Source organism: Ctenopharyngodon idella, chromosome 7 (assembly GCF_019924925.1).
Source record: "Ctenopharyngodon idella isolate HZGC_01 chromosome 7, HZGC01, whole genome shotgun sequence".
NCBI lineage: Eukaryota > Metazoa > Chordata > Actinopteri > Cypriniformes > Xenocyprididae > Ctenopharyngodon > Ctenopharyngodon idella.
In genome coordinates this window covers 44,498,765-44,525,303 of record NC_067226.1, presented here as the reverse complement: position 1 = coordinate 44,525,303, position 26,539 = coordinate 44,498,765, and the positions used below count along the sequence as shown (strand labels likewise).

The window sequence follows — 26,539 nt, the reverse complement described above, 5'->3', positions numbered from 1 at the left end:
CTCCAACTTCAAAATCCTCCTCCAATATTGTTGTTTTACCTTTTTATTTATTTATTTATTTATTTATTTATTTGTAAAGGGCGTTTGACTTCATCTTTGCACGTTCACCTTGTAGACACTGGATCGGTACTTCCACCTATGTCACGCATGACCTTTCTAACGTGATTACGTCATGCGTGTGGAAGTGCAAGATAAGCATTTGTGGTTAAAAAGTAAATAAATTTTATTTATTTATTTATTTTTAGAAAATGGCCAATCGTTTCGCTAGAAAAGACCCTTATTCCTACAATAAACAGTTCCTACAGTACAATAAACTTTCATTATTATTTGAGTGAAACAAACATTTCATTTAATTAATTTCACTGTTCGTTTTAAATTGCAGCGCTACAACAACCATAAAGAAACGACCCCTCACAGTAGATAATGCTTTGCAATGAACTCTGATAGAGAGCTACTTATGGCAATTTATCTGTTCAGTAAAATACCTTACTCACCTGTTGAGTAATAAAAACGCAATCTCCACGTCGCTTTTACAACATTTCAAATCTCTCAGTTTTCGCCATCTCTGAAAAGCCAAGCCAATGTTGATTCTTGTTTTATTACAGCTCTGTCACGTTCTCTTTTTGCCAGCAGACTCTCCTCTGTTCTGCGTTTGTTTAAAACGGGTGGTTTGAGATTTAGCTGCTTCATGTCAACCTTTCTTGCTCGTTGTGACAACTAACCTATGCTACTTACGCACCAGACATGCGTCAAAGTAGCAACTTTTCTCTATTTACGGATATGACGAGACACGGACGGGCGAATGACGTATGTACGCAATTTTCCCGCGAAAACCATTCCGTCAGATCTAAAATATACACACTTATAATAGGCTTAACATAGTGAATCAAGGTAAGAAAATTATGTCGCTTAGAGGTTCTGAATCTCGGTTTTGATTACTTTTCGAAACGTCCACCCCTACTTGACAAGCAGTAAACTTAGTTTTGCATCTTTATAGGGGAGGAAGTTGTCATTAATTATAATTGTTTGAGTCAAAACTGCAATTACATGAGTATGTTTTTCCTAGTAGTGTCTTGTTCAGAAATGAATCTAGAAATATTCATGGTACAGAAAATTGTAGTCATGGTCTGAAGGCAAAATGAAAGCTAATGTAATTTGTCTGTTGGTACTTTTGTAATCCCAGCATTGTGGTTCTCGCTTCCTCAATACACAGAAGTGGCACGACAAGTGGTTAAATAACTGGGCTGGAAACCCAAAGGTCCCGGGTTCAAACCTCACAAGAGATGATGCAGGAAATGTAGAGTTTCTGAGTTCAAGTTTGTTCTTAAGCAAAGTGCACTGAATGTTCTAAAAACACTTTGTCTGCAGTAAACTATACTTGGTATATCTAGTGATAAATAACAGTGTGAGGCATTGAGGAACAAACATTAAATCTGAGCTGGAAGGAAACCAGTAACAGGAGAGAAATTTAAGAGCATGAGCTAATAAATGTCCTGTCCTGATAAATGTATTATTGCACTGCTCATTTGGGAAAGGAGACTTTCACTTTCAATTTAAAATAACCGTTTACCTTTGATCAATTTAAAGCATCCTTGCTGAATAAAAAAAAATATATATTTTAAAAAATCCTACTGACCCTGAACTGACCCTGAAAATTCAACATGTTTTAGAAGTTAACAGGTAATTTGTTAACTGGGATTTGGATGGTGGATAGTAGCTCTCTTCCCTCTAAGTGTTTCTACAGGTATGTGTCCTTGCTCAAACAAACAACGCCCCAAAGTCACTGCATCAAACCAACAGAGCCACAGTGTTTACCATCTTCTCGTAATATCAGTCCATGAATGGTTTACTTATAGTTTTCTCAGTATAGTAAGGTGGAATATAAAAAAGTGTTTAACACAAAAAGTACCAGAAATCTACCACACCCTTCACATAAAGGAGGAAATTGTTTAGCAAGGTACTGAGAAGTACACAGGCAGGATTACGTCAATGTTTGGAATAGACAAAGTTTACTAAATATAACCATTATCACTTCTGTCCATATCATTAAGTTGGCTTGAAAAAGACAAATTACTGATTATTCTATAATAATAATAATAATTATTCTGAACCAAAATTTAAACAGTATCTCCTCCTAGAGCTTTAAAGCTACAACCAACTCAGGTCAGACCTTCAGACTGTTCTGACTCAGGTTGCTTCATCTTTTCTAACTGACCCGACTTACAAATCTCATAGACTTTCATTGAGAGGTTCAAATCTTTTGTGAACTAAATCTTAGTGTATTTAAGCTGTCTGTCACTGTAGCAAATAAACAGCTATCTGTATATACTATCTATCTATCTATCTATCTATCTATCTATCTATCTATCTATCTATCTATCACTAGCAAAGACTAGCAACTAGCCTAAGATATGTTAACAATGTGCTAAATCATGCTAGCAATATGTTAATCACGCTAGCAACATGCTAAATCATGCTAAGAGGTTAAATCATGCTAGCAACATGTTAAATCATGCTTACAGGTTAAATCATGCTAGCAACATGCTAAATCATACTAGCAATGTGTTAAATCAAGCTAGCAAAATGCTAAATCATGTTAACATTTTAAATCATGTTAGCAACATGTTAAATCAAGTTAACAACATGCTAAATCATGTCAACAACATGTTAATCATGCTAATAATGTGTTAAATCATGTTAATTGTGCTAGCAACATGTTAGCAATGTGTTAAATAATGCTATCAATATTTTAAACCATACTAGCAATGTTCTAATCATGCTAGAGACATGCTAGCAATGTTAAGTCATGTTAGCAGCATGTTACATGCTAGGCCATGTTAATAACATGTTAAGTCATGCCAGCAATATGTTAAATCATGCTAACAGCATGCTTATGTTAGCAATGTGTTAAATCATGCTAAAACATGTTAAATCATGCTAGCAACCTGTTAAGACATGTTAGAAACATGCTCGCAACATGCTAAAATCTGTTACTAAACTGCCTTCATTGCCTTCAAAACATTCAAACTTTAAAACTTCTTTAAACTTCAAGATTTTAAAACTTTAAAACTTTCTGGCCTGGCTTAAGTCAACTTCAAAGTTTGTCATCAAATTACTCTATTTTTTTTTATCTCTTTACTTTATTCTAAACATCAAAAGATATTTACATAAAATCATGTACTAATGCATTATTACAATTGTCTCTATATTTGTATACAGATGCATATAATCCTCTTTTATGAACTGATTTCTTTCTCAGCTCCGGAAAACTCGACAGTTAGATGAGAGACCAAAGGACTCGAAACTGTGGCCGTACTTTCAGGATGGCCAAAGGCGGATAGATTACGTCCTCACCTACCACGTCCAGAAGCCCCCGAGCACTCGCAAACAGAAGTCCAATTCCTGCTGCTTGAGACGTAAACGGACCAGCTCACCGTCTCATGAGGACCCTGAACTCGCAGCTCAAGAGCAGAGGCTGGATTACCATGTGGACGACCAGCGCCTCCGCCGGGAGGAGTTTGAGGAGAACCTGTGTGAAATGGGCCTTGAGATGGAGAAAGATGAAGGGGTGAGTCCCATTGTCATTTACAGTGGTGTCCATGAAAATCTGGGATTCATAATCTAATTTGACATAAAATTAACAAGAAATTTTTTGAGCTTTCATGATGACGAAGAACTGCAATGTCACGCGGCACATATGATAATCAAAAACAAACATATGTTTTGTTTGTTGTTGCCGGGGTATCTGAGGCACAAGCTGTACAGGCTCCGCCCTCTTCTGGAAAGCGGGGAGGGGAGCAGCAGCTTTAAAGATACACACACGAAAACTGCATGTTTTTGCTTCCAATCAAATAGGGGCAATTACAGCATGGTATAATAAATTATCTGTGAGGAATTTTGAGCTGAAACTTCACAGACACTTTCTGGGGAATTATATTACATCTTGTAAAAAGGTGCATAATAGGTCCCCTTTAAAATGTTGTTTATTATAACCAATAATTTTTCTTAACCTCTCTAGCTTTTTAAATGAATTCAGGTTTAAGTGATTCACTTGTACAGCAGCATAATCATTCCCTGTTGTTGACCCAGTTTGGAAACACTTCAGTGGTGTGGAGGACTACACTAATAGTGTTATTTGTCAAGTATCTTCTCAATGACATTTCTCAGAGTGAAATTCTAAAGATACATATATTCTTATTTTTATTTATTTTATTAAGTTTATGCATCACTAAGAGAATAATGTGGAAAAACTAGCCATCTTGCAAGCATTTTGTATGTTTGATGTTAAACAGCAGTCACCCTTAGGATACATGAAATTATTTCTGTAAAATGTTCTCCAATCTTGCTAATGCTATAATTGCTGATTGTAAAAATCAGTTCAGTTGATTGTTGGCAATTATGAAGCAAGTTAGCACTTACTTTACTGTGTAATGTTACTAATTTGCAATCTTATTATGATTAGCGGCTTGTCTTTTAAGCTTAACTTCTATAAACCCATGCCATTTGCTTTGATGTTCACAGATTACAGGGATTTAACTTCCTCCACTCTGCTGGATGTTTTCATAGAGCGCTAACCAGAATTTGTTTAAGAGGTCATAGTGGGCTAATCATCAGCAAAGTGTTTATCGTGCAGATGATAATAAACTGAAGTATTAGTCTAAAGGACTAAGATTAGCAGAATTGTTTCCTGAATACAAATAATTTGGGTACACTTCAATATTCTGATTATTGTTTCATATTTCATGTCACACAGGGTCTTACATCATGACGTTCTTAGCTTCCTCTCTTTCTGAGTTGAATTATATTTCATGAATATTATTATTATTACAGAACCTTCAAGAATCATATTATTCCACCTCAGGCCCAGCTTTGTGCCAAAACCAATATTTTTTGCTGTACAAAATGAATCGCTATGTTTTTTTCCCATAACTTCTGAGCTTGACAAGGCCAGTATGAATGTAAACATAATAAAACACTGATAAGACTTTAAGAAAAACTTCTCTTTGAACCATGTTGTCAAACTTGATGTCAGAAAGAACAAACCATTGGTTTAAAGGGAAAATGATGGTTGGTTGAGCAGAAAGTGAGGGACAGACCATATATATATATATAATTGAGTAACTTAAGATGTAAGAGTGATGAAGGACAGGTTGGCTGGTATTTTGATGAGGGAAAATAACATTTAAAATGTAAATATTCTCAAATCTGTTTTATTCTTTTGTTTTATTCACTAAAGTATCACTGGTAAGATGTGGGAATATCTGGAAAACAGCATTCTGAAATATATATTTTTTTTTCCAGGGAGAGACAGGTTGACTCATGTCAGTTTTAACGGACGTCTGTGCCTTGGGTGTCAAGATGGCATGTCTAATTTAATTGAGGTTGAATTAGGCTTATAAATACTTGTATATGATGTAGGATAAAAGTAGAAATACCTGTTTGTGTTGTTCTTCACTGAAAGCAGCGGCTGGGATTGAACAGACTGGGTCAGACCCTGTGTGTGGGATGCGAGTTATAACAAGAGTAGGTCATTTGAAGCAAATCTTACATAACCCTCTTTCCAGCTTCAAAAAACCAAGAGAGAGAAGTCCTTCTCTTCATGCCTGAGATTTTTTTTCTTCATTTCTGTGAATTTATTTGCTCTCAAAAGGTCCTTCGTGAAGAAAGAAACCTACCCTGGTTTCACAGACAAGGTTTAAGCCTAGTCCCAGACTAAAATGCTTGTTTGAGCAACTTGCACTGATCTATCTTAAAATAGGCCAGAGCCATTGTATTGTCTCTCATACTTGGGGTTAGTGATTTGATCAAACCTCTAGTCTGACCCAAGAAATGAATACTGTTTTAATTGTATAACTAATCTCACACAGTTTGACGTACAGACAGGGCCTAAAACTAACTTTTTGCCACACCTGCCAATGGCAGGTGACTTAAGCAAAAGTACCGGCCATAAAGAGTTTTTACTGGCCATGAAACTGTTTTTGCAAAAACAGGCAGTAATGACATCAAACTTTTAGATACCAATTTACAATTCTCTCTTCCAATTTCGATACCACAGCTAAAACTACTATCCAAACGAATATAAATTAAATACATTATTAAAGACAACTAAACAGCCAGTAATAAAATAAGAACAAATAATCAAATTACAAGCAAATGCACAAATAAATACAATATAACAAAGATTCAACTGAAATAAACAGTGCTTTTCAGGATTTTTTGGTAGGTCTGACAGTAGTTTTCAGGTACAGAAATTTGATAAAGTAAGCAAATGTAAATAACACTGCATATTCTTCACTGTATAAATTAAACATCCTTATTAATTAATCCTTATTAAAGTTACTAAAGTTATTCAGTCAAGAGCAGTGAGTGAGTTTTTTTTTTTCTTTTTTTCTTTTTTTTTTTTCTTTGTCCTTTGTTGTTTGATTAACATTAAAAACAGACAGCAGCAGGAATATTATGCTGCTGCTGTCACTTTAAGAGCGAATGCATGGATCTAATATACCAATACTGTACATATGAGTTTACTTTCTTAACTGTTTACATTCAATTAAGCCAAAACCTACTATATATTTACTGGGATACTCGCTATTTTTTGACAGTTTTGTGTGAATTTGTCTGCTCAAGTGCAAGAAGACGTGAGAGAGAGTTCAGTTTAGTATTTGCACGCTTTCTGAGACATGCTTTCTGGGTACGCGCTTCAGATGTATGTGCACACAGAAAACTTACCACACAGCGCGCGAGTAACAAAATGAGCTCCCTTTGGCGTCTTCTTGTGCTCGAATATTCAAATTGGCAAGGCTTAAACTTTCGTGACGATGCGCTGGCCCGTCAACTGTCCCGAGCGTCATTCACGTTTGCTCACGTTCATGTTCTCACAACATTGCATTGTTAGAATTCAGAAAAATGTTACCGGCCTACTGGCGAGTGACACCATTTCATATACTCACCAACGCTTGGTGAAAAGAGGTGTGCTATTACTTTCTTGCGAATATTGCCTACCATACAATAAAACAGGTGAAAAAATCTATAGAGTTAGAGTGCATCCGAAATCGCATACTTCCCTATTGTATAGTAGCCGAAAAACAGTATGTGACAAAAGAAGTACATTCTGAAGTGTGCATACGATGGACACTTTACTATCCCATGAGGCCACGGGAGAGGATTTGCGATTGCCAGTGAAGCGACGCAACTGACGCTGGTAGATCACATGATAATGACAACATGGAGTACATCCAGATAACATTATTATTACACAAATTTATACTACAGTATCTCACAGAAGTGAGTACACCCCTCACATTTTTGTAAATATTTTATCATATCTTTTCATGTGACAACACTGAAGAAATGACACTTTGCTACAATGTAAAGTAGTGAGTGTACAGCTTGTATAACAGTGTAAATTTGCTGTCCCCCCTTGCGCTCCTCCACCTTCCGTTTGAGGATGCCTGCACAGATGCTCAATAGGGTTTAGGTCTGGAGACATGCTTGGCCAGTCCATCACCTTTACCCTCAGTTTCTTTAGCAAGGCAGTGGTCATCTTGGAGGTGTGTTTGGGGTCATAATCATGTTGGAATACTGCCCTGCGGCCCAGTCTCCGAAGGGAGGGGATCATGCTTTGCTCATTCATGGTTCCCTCAATGAACTGTAGCTCCCCAGTGCCAGCAGCACTCATGCAGCCCCAGACCATGACACTCCCACCACCATGCTTGACTGTAGGCAAGACACACTTGTCTTTGTACTCCTCACCTGGTTGCCGTCACACATGCTTGACACCATCTGAACCAAATAAGTTTGTCTTGGTCTCATCAGACCACAGGACATGTTTCCAGTAATCATCTTTAGAAGAGGCTTCCTTCTGGGACGACAGCCATGCAGACCAATTTGATGCAGTGTGCGGCGTATGGTCTGAGCACTGCCAGGCTGACCCCCCACCCCTTCAACCTCTGCAGCAATGCTGGCAGCACTCATACGTCTATTTCCCAAACACAACCTCTGGATATGATGCTGAGCATGTGCACTCAACTTCTTTGGTCGACCATGGCAAGGCCTGTTCTGAGTGGAACCTGTCCTGTTAAACCGCTGTATGGTCTTGGCCACCGTGCTGCAGCTCAGTTTCAGAGTCTTGGCGAACTTCTTATAGCCTACACCATTGTTATGTAGAGCAACAATTATTTTTTACAGATCCTCAGAGAGTTCTTTGCCATGAGGTGCCATGTTGAACTTCCAGTGACCAGTATGAGAGAGTGAGAGCGATAACACCAAATTTAACACACCTGCTCCCCATTCACACCTGAGACCTTGTAACACTAACGAGTCACATGACACCGGGGAGAGAAAATGGCTAATTGGGCCCAATTTGGACATTTTCACTTAGGAGTGTACTCACTTTTGTGGCCAGCGGTTTAGACATTAATGGCTGTGTGTTGAGTTATTTTAAGGGGACAGCAAATTTACACTGTTATACAAGCTGTACACTCACTACCTTACATTGTAGCAAAGTGTCATTTCTTCAGTGTTGTCACATGAAAAAATATAATAAAATATTTACAAAAATGTGAGGGGTGTACTCACTTCTGTGAGATACTGTATATAGAACATCCTTTTTTTAGCGGTCGTGAAGTAATTATATAAAATAAGTACCTACTCGAGAGTATGCTATTTCGGACGCAGCATTAAGGCCCGTTCACACCAAGAACGATAACTATATTAGCGTCCACAACAGCGGACAAAAACGGTCTGTTTATTATAAGTGCACGCTGAATTTTGTCGTCTGCTGCTTTAAATGCTCGAGCTCTCTGAAGCAGGATGGATTCTGATTGGCTGTCATTGTTTTTATGTTTTTATAGCAAACGGATCGTCTTAACGGCAGCTGCAGTGACGCGATGACTTACCAATCGGCGATTGGCTCTGTTATTTAGAAGGCGGGACTTATTCCGCCATATTGCGCATTGCACTTTCTTCCATTCATAGTAATATGAGTGCACAGTCTTTGTATATCTAAAGTCTTTGGTACAGCAGCATTCTGTTTATATGCTGAGGCTATGTTTGTTTATCTTTGTTTTTCAGACTAAAATCCCAGGTGTGGGATTCTTGAAGATACATGCGCCTTGGGAAGTTCTTTGTCGAGAAGCAGAGTTTATGAAGCTCAAAATGCCAACAATAAAGGTATTTGTTCTTCAATCTAATGAAATGACCTGAGATAGAATCTGTGTACTCTATTCGCACGTGATGTGCACTACTGTGCTGTCGTCATTTTCAGAAATATGAAGTCAGTCCTGGAAGTGGCATTGCGGAGAAGGTCAACATGTTTATGCAGAAAGTCACTGCACCTCTGCAACCTAAAGTTGTGGCTAGCCAGATGGAAAATGAGAAACACCTCTCCTACCCATTCTCAAGAGAAAAACAGCATCTGTAAGTCTGTGGTCATTTGTAGCCATGCTAAGATCATGTTTAGGATGATTTCTGACCTAAGGCAGTTGTGACAACTGATCTATTCCTCACATTCTACAAAAAGCCCTATTCGAATAGTAATTGTTTCTCATGTGGATGTCTGAAAAAATTATTTTACATGGCACCTAAATGATACAACTCATGCTTTCATTCAAAAGACATGATTGTTATAAACGTTCACATTTCTGGTCAAGCTAATGTAGTGAAATATGAAGGATGCTCTCTAGTAATCCTCTGAAAAAGCTGCTTCAGTTTTTATAGCCCTATGGTATGTTATTGCCTGTAAAATTGAATAGGGAGACTCAAAACAGTGATTGAAATGACTCTTGGTCTCTTTTTACAGCTTTGATTTATCAGACAGAAACTCCTTCTTTGACAGCAAAACCAGGAGCTCAATAGTAAGTACCAGCCTCTTTAGAAAAGTGGTTTGCCTATCCAGTCAGGGATGATTTAAGACCTGATGTCATTTATCCCCTGATTTGATTAGCAAAGGTCTTGTGTGCCTCCACACCAAATGTCAGTGAGGTCAAAGTTGTTATTTTTGTGGACAATAATTTCAGTAATTTGATTTGTCAGCTGCCTCTTAAAATGCTGTTTAACCTCAGATTGATTGATTTTTTTTTTTTGGTCAGTATTTCTTTATTTTTGCTATTTTAGGTCTCTTAAAGGTATCCTATGATATTTAGAGCTTTGGACATCCACTATTTTATTATGTTGGCTTGACAAAGCCAACATACTCTTCTTCTTCTGAGACCAAAATTCTAAAATGAATGCTGCCCAAAACGTTCTAGCTATGAACTGGTCAGACTGTTATGACTTGGGTTGCTATATCTTTTTAAACTGATTCTAACTCATACGGTTTTCGTAAACCAGACGATTATGAAAAATCCCATAGACTGTCATTGAGGGGGTAAAAACTTTCAAACATGAACTTTTGCTGAGTATTTAACATCCTAGCAATATTAAATCATGGTAGCAACATGTTAAATCATGTTAGCAACCTGCTAAAACATGCTAGCAATGTGTTGATCATGTTAGAAACATGCTATCACTGTACTAAATCGTGTTAGCAACATTTTAAAACATGTTAGCAATATGTGAAAACATGTTTGAAACATGCTAGCAACATGTAAAAACATATTAGCAATGTGGTAAATCATGCTAGCAACATGCTAAATCATGGTAACATGCTAGCAATGTGTTAATTTATGTTAGAAACATGCTAACAATGTGTTAAATCATGCTAGCAACATTAAAACATGCTAGCAATATGCTAATTCATGTTAGAAACATGCTAGCAATGTGTTAATTCATGTTAGAAACATGTTAGCAATGTGTTAATTATACTAGAAACATGCTAGCAGTGTGATAAATCATGTAAGAAACATTGCTGGCAATGTGTTAATTCATGTTAGAAACATGCCTGCAATATGCTAAATCATGCTAAAGCACATTAGCAACTTGTTAAAACATGTTAGCAATGTGCTAGAACATGTTAACAACATTTTATTGACTTCTTTGAGTAAACTCTTCAAACTTATTTCAAACTTATTTTATTGTCATCAAACTTTACTCATCTAGTTGTCATTTTAGTTACATTTGAGTATAATATTACCAGTCAGGAATACTATTTATAATAATCTTTGTTTATAATCATCTTTATAAACCTATTTATTAATCATCAACAGGTATATGAAATTTTAAAACGAACAAAATGCACACAGGCTAAGTATGTCATGGGTAAGTTTCATCTTATTATTAATTTTGCTATACAAACTAGTACAAAATTGACCTGAAGCCCATCCATCATGTTGTTTTTTGAAATGTTATAAAAAAACTCTTTATTTTACAGTGTCCTTTTTATGTTACATGTACCTACTATTATATTAACAGTAAATTATGTGTAATTACAGTTAATTGCAATTAACCCTGAACCAAACCCTGATCCTAAACCTAACCATATAGTAAGTACATATTGTACATTAATATTACCCAGTGCTTAATTGTATAATTATATTGAAACAAGGAAATAAAGTGTAACCAAATCAACTCTTCCATAGCTAGGATATTGCTATTTTGCAACCTATTCTACAGTTAAGGCCCTGATATACTCACAGCGAAGTTCTTTTTCGTTCTTTGTTTAGGGGTAAAAAGAAGTTCTAAATACTTTTGCAGCGATATACTTTTGACGAACATCCCAATGGCACCCACCACAAATACCACTTTATACAATAGATTGCTTTAAAGCAGCAGCTTTACAGTATTAAACATGAAAAACAGTGTCAGTGAAATAAGAATTACACTTCAGTTTCTACTATGAAGCAGCTCTCCAGTTTATGTTCTTACTCACAGACGTCTGACCTCGATGGACTGAACAGAAGAAATGAACTGGAGAAGATTTCCAACTCAAAGAAGGCAGAGCCTCAGAGCTACACCTACCTAGGACATAATCGCCACGTACCAATGGTAGTTCAAAGGTGTTTACCAGCCAGAGCAAACTTTTCCGGAAAGTTCGCTTTAGCAAGCTGTTTTGAACTCCCGAAACGAACACCTAACGAACCTAATTTTGTTCTAAATGACGTCACACCAGTTTGTTCTTCGATTTCGCTTGAAGTATATCGGGGTGTTTAGTTGTGTAAAGTGTGTACCACAATGTCAACAACACAACACAGTCTTCAAATGTAACAAGCAATGAGCTTCTGTGAGGCCTAAACCCACACATAACCCTTCCCCTAATATTCAAGAACAGTGATTGGTGGATTGGATTGTTAATGATGTGTTTAACAAAGCTCAACATCTTTCATGTTGACAGGAATCAGCAGTCTACTGGGCAGTGGTGTTTATACAGAAGCCTACCCTTTGCATGATGTGAGTAACATCTTATTTTGCTCTCTTTTATGTGTGCTTATGTATGTATCTTTCCAGTTCTCTCCAATTGATTGATCTATTTCTTTTGTTAGTTAATTTAATTATTTTAATTACAGGGAGATATTGACTGCGTACATGCTGAACCAAATGACAGAAAGGTAAAAGACATTTTGAAACATACTACCTGCCATTAGGTGTTAAAAAAGCAACATTTCACATGAAAATTTTATATATATTTATATATATATATATATATATATATATACACAGTCAAACCAAAATTTATTCAGACACCTTGAACATTTCATTCATTATTACAGTTTATTCACTATAGTTTAAAAAAAATGGTAATAAAATATGACAAGATCTCAGAGTTAAACTGTGTCAGAAAAGATCTTAATTATGTCAGATAACACTTAAAGGGATAGTTCACCCAAAAATGAAAATTTGATGTTTATCTGCTTACCCCCAGGGCATCCAAGATGTAGGTGACTTTGTTTCTTCAGTAGAACACAAATGATGATTTTTAGCTCCAACCGTTGCGGTCTGTCAGTCGTATAATGCTTGTCAATGGTAACTCCATCTATAAGAGCCAAAAAAACACGCACAGACAAATCCAAATTAAACCCTGCGGCTCGTGACGACACATTAATGTCCTAAGACACGAAACGATCGGTTTGTGCGAGAAACCGAACAGTATTTATATCATTTTCACCTCTAAAACACCATTATGTCCAACTGCCTTGCGCATCCGGTTGGTGAGGTCTGAACGCGCTCTGAGAACGGAAGTGATTGCTCGCACTCATTGAAGTATAAGCGCGAGACATCACCTCCGTCATCAGAAAGTGTTTTTAGACCTCACCAACCAGATGCGCAAGGCAGTTGGACATAGTGGTGTTTTAGAGGTTAAAAATGATATAAATACTGTTCGGTTTCTCGCACAAACTGATCGTTTCGTGTCTTAGGACATCAATGTGTTGTCACGAGCTGCAGGGTTTAATTTGGATTTGTCTGTGCATGTTTTTTTGACTCTTATAGATGGAGTTACCATTGACATGCATTATACGACTGACAGGCCGCAACGGTTGGAGTTAAAAATCACCGGAACTAATTAATTAATTAATTGCCTTTTAATTTATTTTAATGTTATAGTTAATTTTAAAATAGAACTTTCTCAAGTCATTCTTAAATGTAATAGATTTCTCAGTTTGCAATATTTAATATAAATATGTGTCATTATACACATTTTTTGGGTTGCACTTTATTTTACAGTACGTGCACTTATGTGTACTTACAGTGTGCTTACCTAAGAAATTACTGGGTAATTTAGGGTAACTGGGTAATAGGTTAAGGTTAGGTTTAGGGGTAAGTTCAGGGTTAATACCTAGTCATTCGGGCTGGGACGATACATCGATTCTCGATCAATTCAATGAATCCGTAAGACTGCTGGACAGCGCTCATGCGTTCGGCTGAGTCATGTAAGTGGTTAAAGGGTTAGTTCACCCAAAAATGAAAATTCTGTCATTAATTACTCATCCTCATGCCGTTCCACACCCGTAAGACCTTCGTTAATCCTCGGAACGCAAATTGAGATATTTTTGTTGAAATCCGATGGCTCCGTGAGGCCTGCATAGGGAGCAATGACATTTCCTCTCTCAAGATCCATGAAGGTACTAAAAACATATTTAAATCAGTTCATGTGAGTACAGTGGTTCAATATTAATATTATAAAGCGACGAGAATATTTTTGGTGCGCCAAAAAAAAACAAAACAACGACTTGTATAGTGATGGCCGATTTCAAAACACTGCTTCAGGAAGCTTCGGAGCATAATGAATCAGCATGACGAATGTTGATCTCAAGTGACGTAAAAATCGCATGAATTCCGATATGACTGTTCGCACTGCGGTCTCATTACAAAACATCTGACCTGTATCGGATTTAGTACCACATATGGAAGTGGCACAAATCGGAGTTGAAAAGATCAGATTCCATGTGGTTTGTTCACACTGTCATGGGGAAAACATATACGAGTCACATGTGGGCAAAAAAAAAAATCAGATTTGGGCCACATTTACCTGCAGTGTGAACGTAGCCTTAAATTGCCATATCCATCACCATGCCAATCTCTATTACCATACCAATCTCTCGACAGTTGTCATGACAGAATTGCAATTACTATAATAAGTACATAGTATGTACATGTGTAACAGGACTGTAAAATAAAGTGCTACCCATTTTTGTATCTAACAGAACTGAGACATTGAGTTTCTACCAGGAGGGACATTTCCCCGAAACACAAATGAATATTTTGGAACGTGTTCAATCAAAAATATTTCGTCCCACCACATCTCAGTGACACATCTCAATTTTTCTGAAATTTTGCACAATAACCTAAAACACCAGCTTCCTTTGCACCTTGGGCGATAGGAGATAATGAAGCCATAATTCAGAGGATTTGCATGGCCCGAATGATGCCTGCAGTGAGGTTTCCAGCATTCAGCCAAGAATAATCAATAGGCTATATAAAGTGATGTAGGTCTACGTTCTTCACTTTACCATCTGTAGAGGAAAGACATGTTATCGTTGCATCCTCTCTACATCTGTTCTCTAAAATCACACATTTATTTTCCTCTGAATATTATTCAAACCCTATTTCGACTGTCTTATGGCATACTGGTAATTGAATTCCATATTGACCACTTGATATAATTAAACACTATAAATGGGCTCCAGAATCTACACCTAGCTTGTGTAGCGGAGACCTGGTGAGACTCGCCTGCAGCAAGCTTCGAATAATTGTCAGGTCACCAAGGCAACAGGATCATTTCCCACTTCAGCCATCTGTGCGCGGCACTCCTGCAGGCTTACTGTTGAGTCTTAGTGGGTAGTGTAGACCTTCTCTAAATAATTTAACACAGACATTTTCAAGAACTGAAAAAGATTAAATGTTTCAATTTTTTCACAACAAACCTCAAGGACCCTTGGAGAGAGTTGATGACACACTGTATGTTAGATTTGATTCCATCTATAGTGTACTCCTAAAACATGTTTTTTTTCTTTTCTTTAGCAAATGGACCAAAAATATGTCAAGTGTGGTTTTGTTGAGCTGTTTTTATGCTCCCACCAATAATAGCTGATTTATTCAATCACGTACTATTCCAGACTCTGTCTCATGTGATTTCTGTTATTGGAGCATACAAGCGTGAGCAACAAAGTCTTACACAATGTCTTTAGAGTTCACTTCTCTCACAGGTTTGCGAGTAAAGCAAATAAAGAATACAATAATGCATTTATTTTGTTTGAGTTGTTTTAAAGGATTAGTTTTAACCAAAAATGAAAATTCTGTCATCAATTACTCACCCTCACGAGGGCTTTTTTTCACACTGCGCTTAACCCAGAGTTATAGTCTCTCTAAAGCCCTCTCTTAACCCCGGGTAAAGGAACATTTCACACTTGTAATTTAGAAGCAGCACCGCTTTTTACCCGGGGTTATGAAACCCTGGTTAATAATGGCATATTTGATACTTCAAATATGCAAATAAGGGCGTTAGGAATGTACAGTGTAAAACGGCAGCGTACGAATACCCAGGATTAATTGTTAACCCCTGGTAAATTATGAGCAGTGTGAAAATTGAAGCAAGATAACCCAGGATTCTGTTGTAAACCAGGGGTTTACAATGACCCAGGGTTAACTATTTCAAGTGTGGAAAGTGAAATGTACTTTCATTCATCTTCTGAACACAAATGAAGATATTTTTAATATTCTCTCATCATTTCTGTCCTTCCATTGAAAATCCACACAACCAAAACTTTCATGCATCAAAAAGTACAAAACTACAATGTAAAAGCAATCCATAAAAAAAATGAGTGGGTTAATCTCTAAGTCTTCTGAAAAGACATGATAATTGTTTTATATGATTAATTTAGGCTTTTATTCACATATAAACATTGATCAATGCACATACTACGTAGAGCTCATTAAATATGGTAAACACAGAAGCTCATGTGTGTGTGCTCGATGCATGAGAACCAATGAGGTTTGTTCTTATGTCACACAAACATGTTGGAGCTTCCACAAGAACCACTGAGGTTTTTTTCTTGTGCATCAAGCAAGTATGATTGAGCTGCCATTATTTTGTTCATTTTGATGCATGCAGTGATGAACTGCAGTGTGCATTTTGTGGTATAAGGGTGCTCCAATCAGGGTTTTTACCAATCACTGGAAGAAGTTGGCCGATACCAATCACAAAATAAATAATACTATTCTTAACAACAATGTATTTTAAGTATAAAAAAAATTAAGAGATGAGAAAGTATCATGAATTGACAACTCTGGCAAGCAACATGTGCAACATATTCCATTCCCTCTCCTAGAGGTGATTAGATACAGCTTAGAGCTTAACAAATATAGCATTCCTGTGAAATAAAGACTTCTGTTTTTTATTTTTATTATTTATCAACATAAAATAATCAAATAAAACAACACTGCATAGTCTTCACTGTATAAATTAAATATATATTAATCCTATTAAATCTACTAAAGAGCAGTGAGTGATTTTTCTCTTTTGTTGTTTATGACACATAATGACACAGACAGCAGCAGGAATATTAGGCTGCTGTCACTTTAAGACCTAATGCACGGATCCAATATACTGTTACACAATCAACCTCCCTATAGACAGCAACGTCTTAACCAATTTCAAGGCCCAGAAAGGTAGTAAAGACATCGTTAAAATAGTCCATGTGACTGCAGTGGTTCAACCGTAATGTTATAACAATAATGAGCCTGCGTTCTGACGTAGAACCTGGAAGCGCTAAACTGTGTTTACAACATAAATAGTGTAGGAGAATGACAGGGAAGAGAACAAATTGTTAAATAAAGTTATTTTTGTTTCGTCTTTGCGCACAAAAAGTATTCTTGACGCTTCATAACATTACGGTTGAACCACTGTAGTTACATGGACTATTTTAACAATATCTTTACTACTTTTCTGGGCCTTTAAATTGGTTATGACATTGCTGTTCTATAGGGAGATCAGAAAGCTCACAGATTTCATCAAAAATATCTTAATTTGTGTTCCGAAGGTCTTACAGGTTTGGAACAACATGAGGTTGAGCAATTAATGACAGAATTTTCATTTTTGGGTGAACTAACCCTTTAAGACCTCATATGAACCGCAAAAAGCTAAAGGGAATCAAAACAGACCTTCTCTGCTTCTAAAACTTTATCCACTGGTGTCACTGTTGGATGTGTCATTAGTAGGTTATTTGTCATATATCATAATGTTTGTTGCAGGTGCACTAATCGGAAGTCATTACATTCGGAAATTATTAACATGATGGTAGAGAGGCTTCATTTGTCCTTTTCATCAGCTGTCACTGGAATGATCAATTATTTTTACATTAAACCTCTAAGACGTGCACTCACTGTATTTCAGCCACGCATGCATGTATGGTGCAGTATCATTATTTCAGAATGTATGTAATTTCAGTTCTGTCTTTGCAGATCTTGTATGAAGAGTGGGCGAGTTACAGTATATTCTACAAGTACCAGCCCATCGGACTGATCAGGTATTATCCTGACGCTGAATGCACTGCCAGAGACAGGTTTGCCCGGGAATTATGAAGTGAGAGAAGAGATTTTAGAAATATCCTAGTGATATGCATTAATCAGGAGTCAGATTGTCAAAAGCCCTATTCAGACAGGATTTGTTTTACGGACACACACTGTAATTATCATCATTTCACATAGGATGCGCGATGTCTGAAGAAATGACCAAAATGAGTGTTTTTACATCATTATTGTGATTGACCTATGGGAATGCTGTCAATGACATGACGCTAATTTTTTTGTCTGGATCTATTAATTTATTAAAAAAATACATTAAAATGCAATTAATACATACAGTGAATACAATGCATTAGTTTAGATGCACTGCAATTAGCTTGCGTGTACAATAAGCTTATTAAAATGTGCATTCACCCGATCAATATTGAGCATTCAGATGGTATAATCAAACATATCTTGTGGAGCGCTCTCGGAGAACGCATTTATTTGTAATTTACTGTTGGATACAGTGATCTGAACCAATGAAATGATGCCAGGTAGAATTAATTCACACACGCAATCGTTCTCTCATGAATGCATTCAAATAAATGTAATCTTTACTGTGCTACTTTATCTGTGTCTGATTTAGAATGAGCAGAAATCTGTGAGAGAAATAACGACCCAAAGACAAAAGAACTGATAAAAATAAGCTGTTATGTAGGAGCAATAGCCTTGTGGGCAGCGCTGTGTCACATGCCATAGACCTTATTCACAGCAGCGCCATCTTTGATTTTTAACAGGACTGATAGTGAGGCTGTGAGGGATGGACATGCATCTCTTAGTATTGTTTACTTAGAAAACTTTAGGAAACCGATTGCCTTAAATTTAGCAAGTAAATTATCTCATCATTTTGAGTTGTTAAAACTTACTACCACTTAGTAAAGGTACCTAGAAGTTACTTGGAAAACTTGAGTATTGGTAACAATTTTACAAGTTGAGTACTAAGTTCAACTTTAACTTTCAACTTAAAGATTTAAGTAAACTGAACTCAAACAAAATAGTTTTCCTAACAAGCTTTTGCCTGTTTGATTGCCTTAAATTTCTCAAGCATGTTGTAAGTTGTAAGTTAATACAAAGAAAAACAAAAAGCGTCGGACCTTGAATTTATTTGTATTTTTGAACTGCAGATACTGTTCAAATACTTTATTAATATTTGAAATTTAGCTGAATTAAAAAAAAAAAATCGACTTAACATACTAAAAAAATCACTGTAATACAGTTAATTCCTTTTACGTAAAGCAACACGCAGCATTTTAACAAATTTTCTAGGTCTTCTTCTGGACTGAAGAACAGGCTCTTCTCTTCAACACAATGGTGACCCACAAAACTCAACAGAAACCTTTTAAATCCCAACAGAACATCAAACAATAACGGATCCCTTAAAATCTCAGCAGAGGAGGATTAAACGACAAATACAGCTTACCCAAGTTCACTTATTACTAACCAGATCATTTTCATAAGTGGACAAAAGTTCTTATTGAGAATTAACAGATGTATATGGATGATTTATTGAAAATAATAAAGTTTTATGTCACCATTATGGCGAACAGTGTTTGCTTTAGTTGGGCTCTTGACCTTGACTTTTAATATTAGTGTTTCTCTGGCTGCTGTAACTCAGTGTTTATAACACCGCCGTTATGGTTAAAAAAAAGCCAAGAGAAATACTGGGAATGATCTATTGGATCTGTACTGATGACATAATCATCAAATATCCACAGGTTTCATCCCAAGGTTTATAACTAATCAAAAGTATGGCTTATCATTGAACTCAATTAAATATTGTTTTATAAACACAAACTAAGAAAGAGGCTGAGATCATATTTTTTTTAAACTATTTTAAACAAAAAACATTTTGAACTACTGCCATGTCTAGACACACGTATAAATCACAACAGTGGTGACATGCTTCATGCTGCAATGCATCCTGGGAGCCATGGATGAGTTTTATACTATGATGGCTCCCAGCATGCCTCTGTGTGTCACATGGTAGTAGTTCAAAATGTTTTTTGCCTAATATGTTTAAAAAAATATATAATCTCAACAGTGCTCAGCCTCTTGCTATGGTTTCAGCGTTTATAAAACAATATTTACTTTAATTTTGATCAGTTTCATCCCAAAACTTAGGATGAAATCTGTGGATATTTGATGATTATGTCGTCAGTACAGATCCAATAGATCATTCCCAGTATTTCTCTTGGCTTTTTTCACCATAACAGCGGTGTTATAAACACTGAGTTACGGCAGCCAGAGAAACACTAATATTAAAAGTCAAGGTCAAGAGCCCAACTAAAGCAAACACTGTTCACCATAATGGTGACATAAAACTTAATTATTTTCAATAAATCATCCATATACATCTGTTAATTCTCAATAAGAACTTTTGTTCATGTATGAAAATAATCTGGTTAGTAATAAGTGAAGCTGGTAGTGCTGTTTTTGTTGTTTAGGCCTCCTCTGCTGAGATCTTAAGGGATCTGTTGAGTAATGCTTCTGTTGAGTTTTGTGGGTCACCATTGTGCTGAAGAGTAGAGCCTGTGCTTCAGTACAGAAGAAGACCTACAAGAGTTGTTAATATGCTACGTGTTGGTTTATTTAAAAGGCAGTAACTGTATTGCAGTGATGTTTATCAAGTACTTTAAGCAGTTTTTTTTTTTTTTAATTTGTAGACAAAAAAACTCCAGACAACATGAGCTCTGGAAAATTATAAGTGATCTAGGAGCTTTATACAGCTTTATGCCATTGAAAACACAGTCTATCCCTCACAGCCTCGCTTTCATACTTGTCAAGGCGCAGCTCTGAATAAGGTCCATAGCTGTGCACAAGGTGACTTTAATCACAAAAATGTTGACTTAAAAAAATCTGAAGTCCCTAATGTGTGCGTATATATATGTGTGTGTGTGTGTGTATAATATATATATATATATATATATATATATGTGTGTGTATGTATGTATATGTATATGCTGCAGTGGCGTGCGGTCCATATAAGGTGCGAATGCTCTGCATACCCAAGCCATTTGTGGACTCGGCAATTAATATTAACATTATAAATTACTATTAAATCTCTTGTTTGAGGTGTACCATAAAGCCTACATGGTTGGTAATTTGTATGTAACTGTCCGTAATTTATTTATTTGCCAAACGACGGTAATTTTCTTTAAATCTGCCAGTTACGGAGACTTCCGGGTAAGCTGATCTACAGCAGCTTTTGCGCCTTCATGCTTTTGTTATGGAGCGTCATCATTGTCCCGCGTTCTCATTGGTTTGCTGGCCTATGGTGGATTACATAAGCAGGATAAACTGTGAGCGGATCGCTCACCCAAGAGGGAAAAATGAGATCTCGATCACTGAAAATCACATTGTATTTTATACAAAACTAACTACTAGGTTAAACCACATGGGGAAAAAATCATAACTAAAACTATTTTCATAGTATTTCATTTTCTCCATAGGGATTTTTTTATGAAAACTTATAAATTGTTTAAGACAGTCCTTCTGTAACTATCAGAGGATGTTAATCGGTAGTCTGTGCGTTTCTTAAAGTCATCAGTTTGCATAATTTTAACTTATTTTTTAAAGAATACTGATATTTTTATTTATTAGAGGCTACTTATATTTATTATAATTACATTTTACTTTGATTTATAATGGGCTGCTAATACTAATTATATAGGCTACTTAATTTTAATTATTAATTTAAAAAGTTCTTCTGGCATACATTTAAATTGACGCCATGGTGTTTCTTATTTGTCGTGTCTAATTTAGATCTGTGTCCTAAACTGATGCGTTTCAAAGGTGAAGTATGTCGTTTCTGTGACACTAGCGGAATACAAAAATACAGAATATTTTGCAAACGAACTTTTCGCATGTTGCGCCTCCTTCGACTCAAACATCACAAAAGCTCTTACAGGTGCTTGTGAAGGCACGTCTCAACAGGTAAATGTAGGCTACTCTCAATAAAAGGTCCAACATATTAGAAATACTTTTCGCTGTGTTGCTATGCGTCATGAGTAAGCAACTGAGTAAACTAACACTGTCTAGAGAGAATGCGAGCGTCTCGCTTATTAGCTATAAAACCCATTGAACGTAACTGCTTCGGCCACATTTTTTACATGACGCACCACCCAGCATACCGGGTTAAAAAAGTCACCGCTCGCCTCTGATATGCTGTAACAATCCATTAACATTTAGGTTAGTCTTGCGTAGCCAGACCTTCAGACTAACAGCAGAAGGTCTGGACTCCATAGCAGCTTTCATTGGCCAAGGACTGCCCAAGAACCCATCTGACTGACAATTAAAATAACCAATTACAGTTCATACAATAATAGACCGGTGTGCACCCAATAAATCATTCATTGAAGAAAGTTGTGCTCTTATTAAATAAACTCTTGAATGTCTTTTAAAGAGTCTATACCATGAACTTCACAAACTTTTGAAAATCCAGCCTTTAGCTGATCCCGATAAGCGCTCATTGTCACAGTTGTAAACACAGTGGCTTTCTTCTTCAGTGAGTTGGTTTGGCGTCACGATGGCTTTGCTTCCAGGCAGACCGTTAAAGAACACGACATCCTGTAGAATTCAACCAATCAGATGACGACTTTACAACTCCCGAAGTGTTTTCTATTTTGTGTGCCTTATGCATCAGACATTCAGCCATCGGTTCAAGGCTGAGAGTGCATTTAGGCTTAAGAAGAGGATGTATTCTTTCTGATGTTTACTAGTAATTTTCACTTCTTTTGCTCTTCTTTATGTCTCTCTTAGGAAGTATTTTGGTGAGAAAGTGGGCCTGTACTTTGCCTGGCTGGGTGTGTATACTCAGATGCTAATCCCAGCAGCGGTTGTGGGTGTTATCGTGTTCCTGTACGGCTGTGCCACTGTGGACGACAATATCCCCAGGTCAACTTTATAAAATTTTTGTGATGGTTTATTTGGATTGTTTTTGTACACTTACGCTAACTAGCATGTGACTCCTCCCTAAACCGCTGACAGCTTTGCACATACATTTTTTGCTTATTACTGTTTAATTACGTAGAATTAGTTTGTGTTTCATAAAATTTTGATTGACACATTCTTATCTGTGTCATAGAGTTCAGACACATTCCACTGTCTCACACTCCTAGGTATACAAGTCCCAACAATGACAATATGTACTCTTTTGCAATGGCTTTGAACTTTGTGGGAAGATTTTTAACGAAGAATATGCCTAGCCATTTACGAAAGTAGTCACTGCTGCACTTTGCAAGGAAAAACGGATGGATGTTGAAGTGCGTGGTAATTAGGGAGTTTAGAGTGGGCTTGAAATGGTGCGACTGTAATGGACTGTAATATAGTGTATAATGAGAGTGACTCAGTGTTCGCTGGCTGTCTCACAGCGACATTCATTAATTCCACAGACGCCAATGCTGCAAACAAGCTGTTCCAGAACCTAGTGCAATGCCTACCTAAGCAGAATTTTAAGCATTACGGCTGTACAAAACAGTGTAATTAGATTATATTAAGTTTTAAAATACTTGTAACCAGACAAATTTTTCAGATCAGATACATTTTTTGATTACATCATGATTACATGTTATTCTCACAGTGGCAGTAAATTATTCATAATTTATTGATTCTCCCTACTATTTATTTTTTATCTTTCTAAAAAAAAAGCCTACTGCTTATATATGTTCATAAAGTCTTCCAGGTTTGTGGAATTGCACACACAGACCAGCCACTGAGACCCACAGCATTTGATCACTGGATTTACAGAAATCATTTCACTTTTAAGAAGTGTTTTCTTAATATTGCAACATTGCATATCTAATAAGCTCCTGACGAACACAATAATTATTAAGGGTTTTATCTTTCAAACACATTAAAATGTACAAACTCACATCATTTCACATTTACAACCTCTTTGACCTAATATTTACCCCCTGAGATTTTAAATGAATAAGTTAGGTCAGTATTAAACTACTAACTATTAGCTACAATTTTTGTCATGTAATTTGTAATCAGTAACTGATTACAATTTAATAAGTAATGTACCCAGCACTAATAATGCTGTAATTAAATTATCTAATCAAATATCACTTTTAGCATTTAAAATGATTGATTTTTAGTTTTTAATGTTTTAGTTGTTATTTAGACATTCTCATATTATATTATCATAATTATCTGCTTATGAGCCAAAAATATTTACCCAAGATACAGTGATGACCAAAAGTAATGTCCAGAGGGAATATTTGTTTTTAATGACCCTACAAGTTCGATTAAATCACCAAAATATGAGGAATGTACACCGATCAGGTATAACATTATGTCCACTGACAGGTGAAGTGAATAACACTGATTATCTCTTCATCACGGCACCTGTTAGTGGGTGGGATGTATTAGGCAGCAAGAACATTTTGTCCTCAAAGTTGATGTGTTAGAAGCAGGAAAAGTGGGCAAGCGTAAGGATTTGAGCGAGTTTGACAAGGGCCAAATTGTGATGGCTAGACGACTGGGTCAGAGCATCTCCAAAACTGCAGCTCTTGTGGGGTGTTCCCGGTCTGCAGTGGTCAGTATCTATCAAAAGTGTCCAAGGAAGGAACAGTGGTGAACCGGCGACAGGGTCATGGGCGGCCAAGGCTCATTGATGCACGCGGGGAGCGAAGGCTGGCCCGTGTGGTCCGATCCAACAGATGAGCTACTGTAGCTCAAATTGCTGAAGAAGTTAATGCTGGTTCTGATAGAAAGGTGTCAGAATACACAGTGAATCACAGTTTGTTCTGTTTGGGGCTGCATAGCCGCAGACCAGTCAGGGTGCCCATGCTGACCCCTCTCCACCGCCGAAAGAGCCAACAGTGGGCACGTGAGCATCAGAACTGGACCACGGAGCAATGGAAGAAGGTGGCCTGGTCTGATGAATCACATTTTCTTTTACATCACGTGGATGGCCGGGTGCGTGTGCGTCGCTTACCTGGGGAACACATGGCACCAGGATGCACTATGGGAAGAAGGCAAGCCGGCGGAGGCAGTGTGATGATTTGGGCAATGTTTTGCTGGGAAACCTTGGGTCCTGCCATCTATGTGGATGTTACTTTGACATGTACCACCTACCTAAGCATTGTTGCAGACCATGTACACCCTTTCAGTGAAACGGTATTCCCTGGTATCTGTGGCCTCTTTCAGCAGGATAATGCGTCCTGCCACAAAGCAAAAATGGTTCAGGAATGGTTTGAGGAGCACAACAACGAGTTTGAGGTGTTGACTTGGCCTCCAAATTCCCCAGATCTCAATCCAATCGAGCATCTGTGGGATGTGCTGAACAAACAAGTCCGATCCATGGAGGCTCCACCTCGCAACTTACAGGACTTAAAGGATCTGCTGCTAACATCTTGGTGTCAGATACCACAGCACACCTTCAGGGGTCTAGTGGAGTCCATGCCTCGACGGGTCAGGGCTGTTTTGGCAACAAAAGGGGGACCAACACAATATTAGGAAGGTGGTCATAATGTTATGCCTGATCGGTGTATATAACATTTTTTATTTATTTTTAATAATTATAATTAATATATAATTCATTTATTTTAAATATGAGGGAAGAACAAAACACTAAACTTGGTTAAGGTATTGATCTGACAAAATTGTTTGCAATTAAGGCAAACTACAGCTACAGTTTTTATTTTACTATGCAAAAAAATGCATAGAAAAACAAAAAGGCTCACATAAAAAAGCATACATTGATTACAGCATAATCAGTTATTAATATTGTGTTGGTTCTCTCTTGTTTTTGCAGGTGTTCATAATTTCTTTGTATGACAGCCTGGCCAAAAATGATGTCCTCACAATTTGGCACGTTTCATTGTGTTATCATCACAAATACTTACTGCTTACAAAATCTTAAAGTTTTAATAATATTTAATAATAAAGGGTGAAAATGACCATTTTCCTAGGCCGGACATAACTTTTGGCCACTACTGTAGTATTTTAAGATTGCTAGAGTATGATGTAGTTAGCATAGCAACATGCAGAAGCCAAACTCTATTGGAATCAATTGAGTGTCCATGCACTTAATGTGAAGATCACTATTTATACAGTGCAAACAGTTGCTGTTTTTATACAACGCTTCATATAAGTGATTTTGTTTAGGATACTGCCTTAGAAAATAGAGTTAGCCAAAGTAGCTGCCTATTTTGACATCAAGGCAGCTCACTTCTGAGCTGAAGAAAATGTAGAATAATGCTTTTTTCTTTTAGACATAAAAAAAATACAGTGCAGCCTAAATTTAATAATAGCTTTTCAGAGAGACATTATGATGTGATGCATTTCTGAAATCAGGTTTTTTTTATTTTTTTTTATTGTTCACTCAGCATGGAGATCTGCGACGAGAGAAACAACATCACCATGTGCCCAATGTGTGACCGAGCCTGCAGCTACTGGAAACTGGTCACGGCTTGCGGCACAGCCAGGGCCAGCCACCTGTTCGACAATGCGGCCACCGTCTTCTTCGCCATCTTTATGGCACTATGGGGTCAGCAGCTCTATTCTCCTTTCATTTTCACCCGCACGCTTTGTTGCTGCTGTACACCAACTGTTATGTCTGTACATATTGAGGGCAGACTTGATCTGGCAAATGTTGGAA

At 37.0% G+C, this 26,539-nt stretch overlaps 1 protein-coding gene across 4 annotated transcripts in view; it reads left to right on the top strand.

Moving 5' to 3' along the window:
* The window catches only part of ano1a (anoctamin 1, calcium activated chloride channel a), a 56,734-nt gene that overhangs the window by 12,103 nt on the left and 18,092 nt on the right, over positions 1-26,539 (top strand). For all 4 annotated transcript variants that reach the window (XM_051901688.1, XM_051901689.1, XM_051901687.1 and 1 more), the window contains exons 3-12: positions 3,260-3,568; positions 9,070-9,168; positions 9,263-9,414; positions 9,797-9,851; positions 11,142-11,193; positions 12,266-12,321; positions 12,438-12,479; positions 17,830-17,894; positions 22,693-22,827; positions 26,268-26,428. In XM_051901688.1, the coding sequence (XP_051757648.1) occupies positions 3,260-3,568; positions 9,070-9,168; positions 9,263-9,414; positions 9,797-9,851; positions 11,142-11,193; positions 12,266-12,321; positions 12,438-12,479; positions 17,830-17,894; positions 22,693-22,827; positions 26,268-26,428 (1,126 nt within the window). The remainder of the gene's footprint in view (positions 1-3,259; positions 3,569-9,069; positions 9,169-9,262; positions 9,415-9,796; positions 9,852-11,141; positions 11,194-12,265; positions 12,322-12,437; positions 12,480-17,829; positions 17,895-22,692; positions 22,828-26,267; positions 26,429-26,539) is intronic.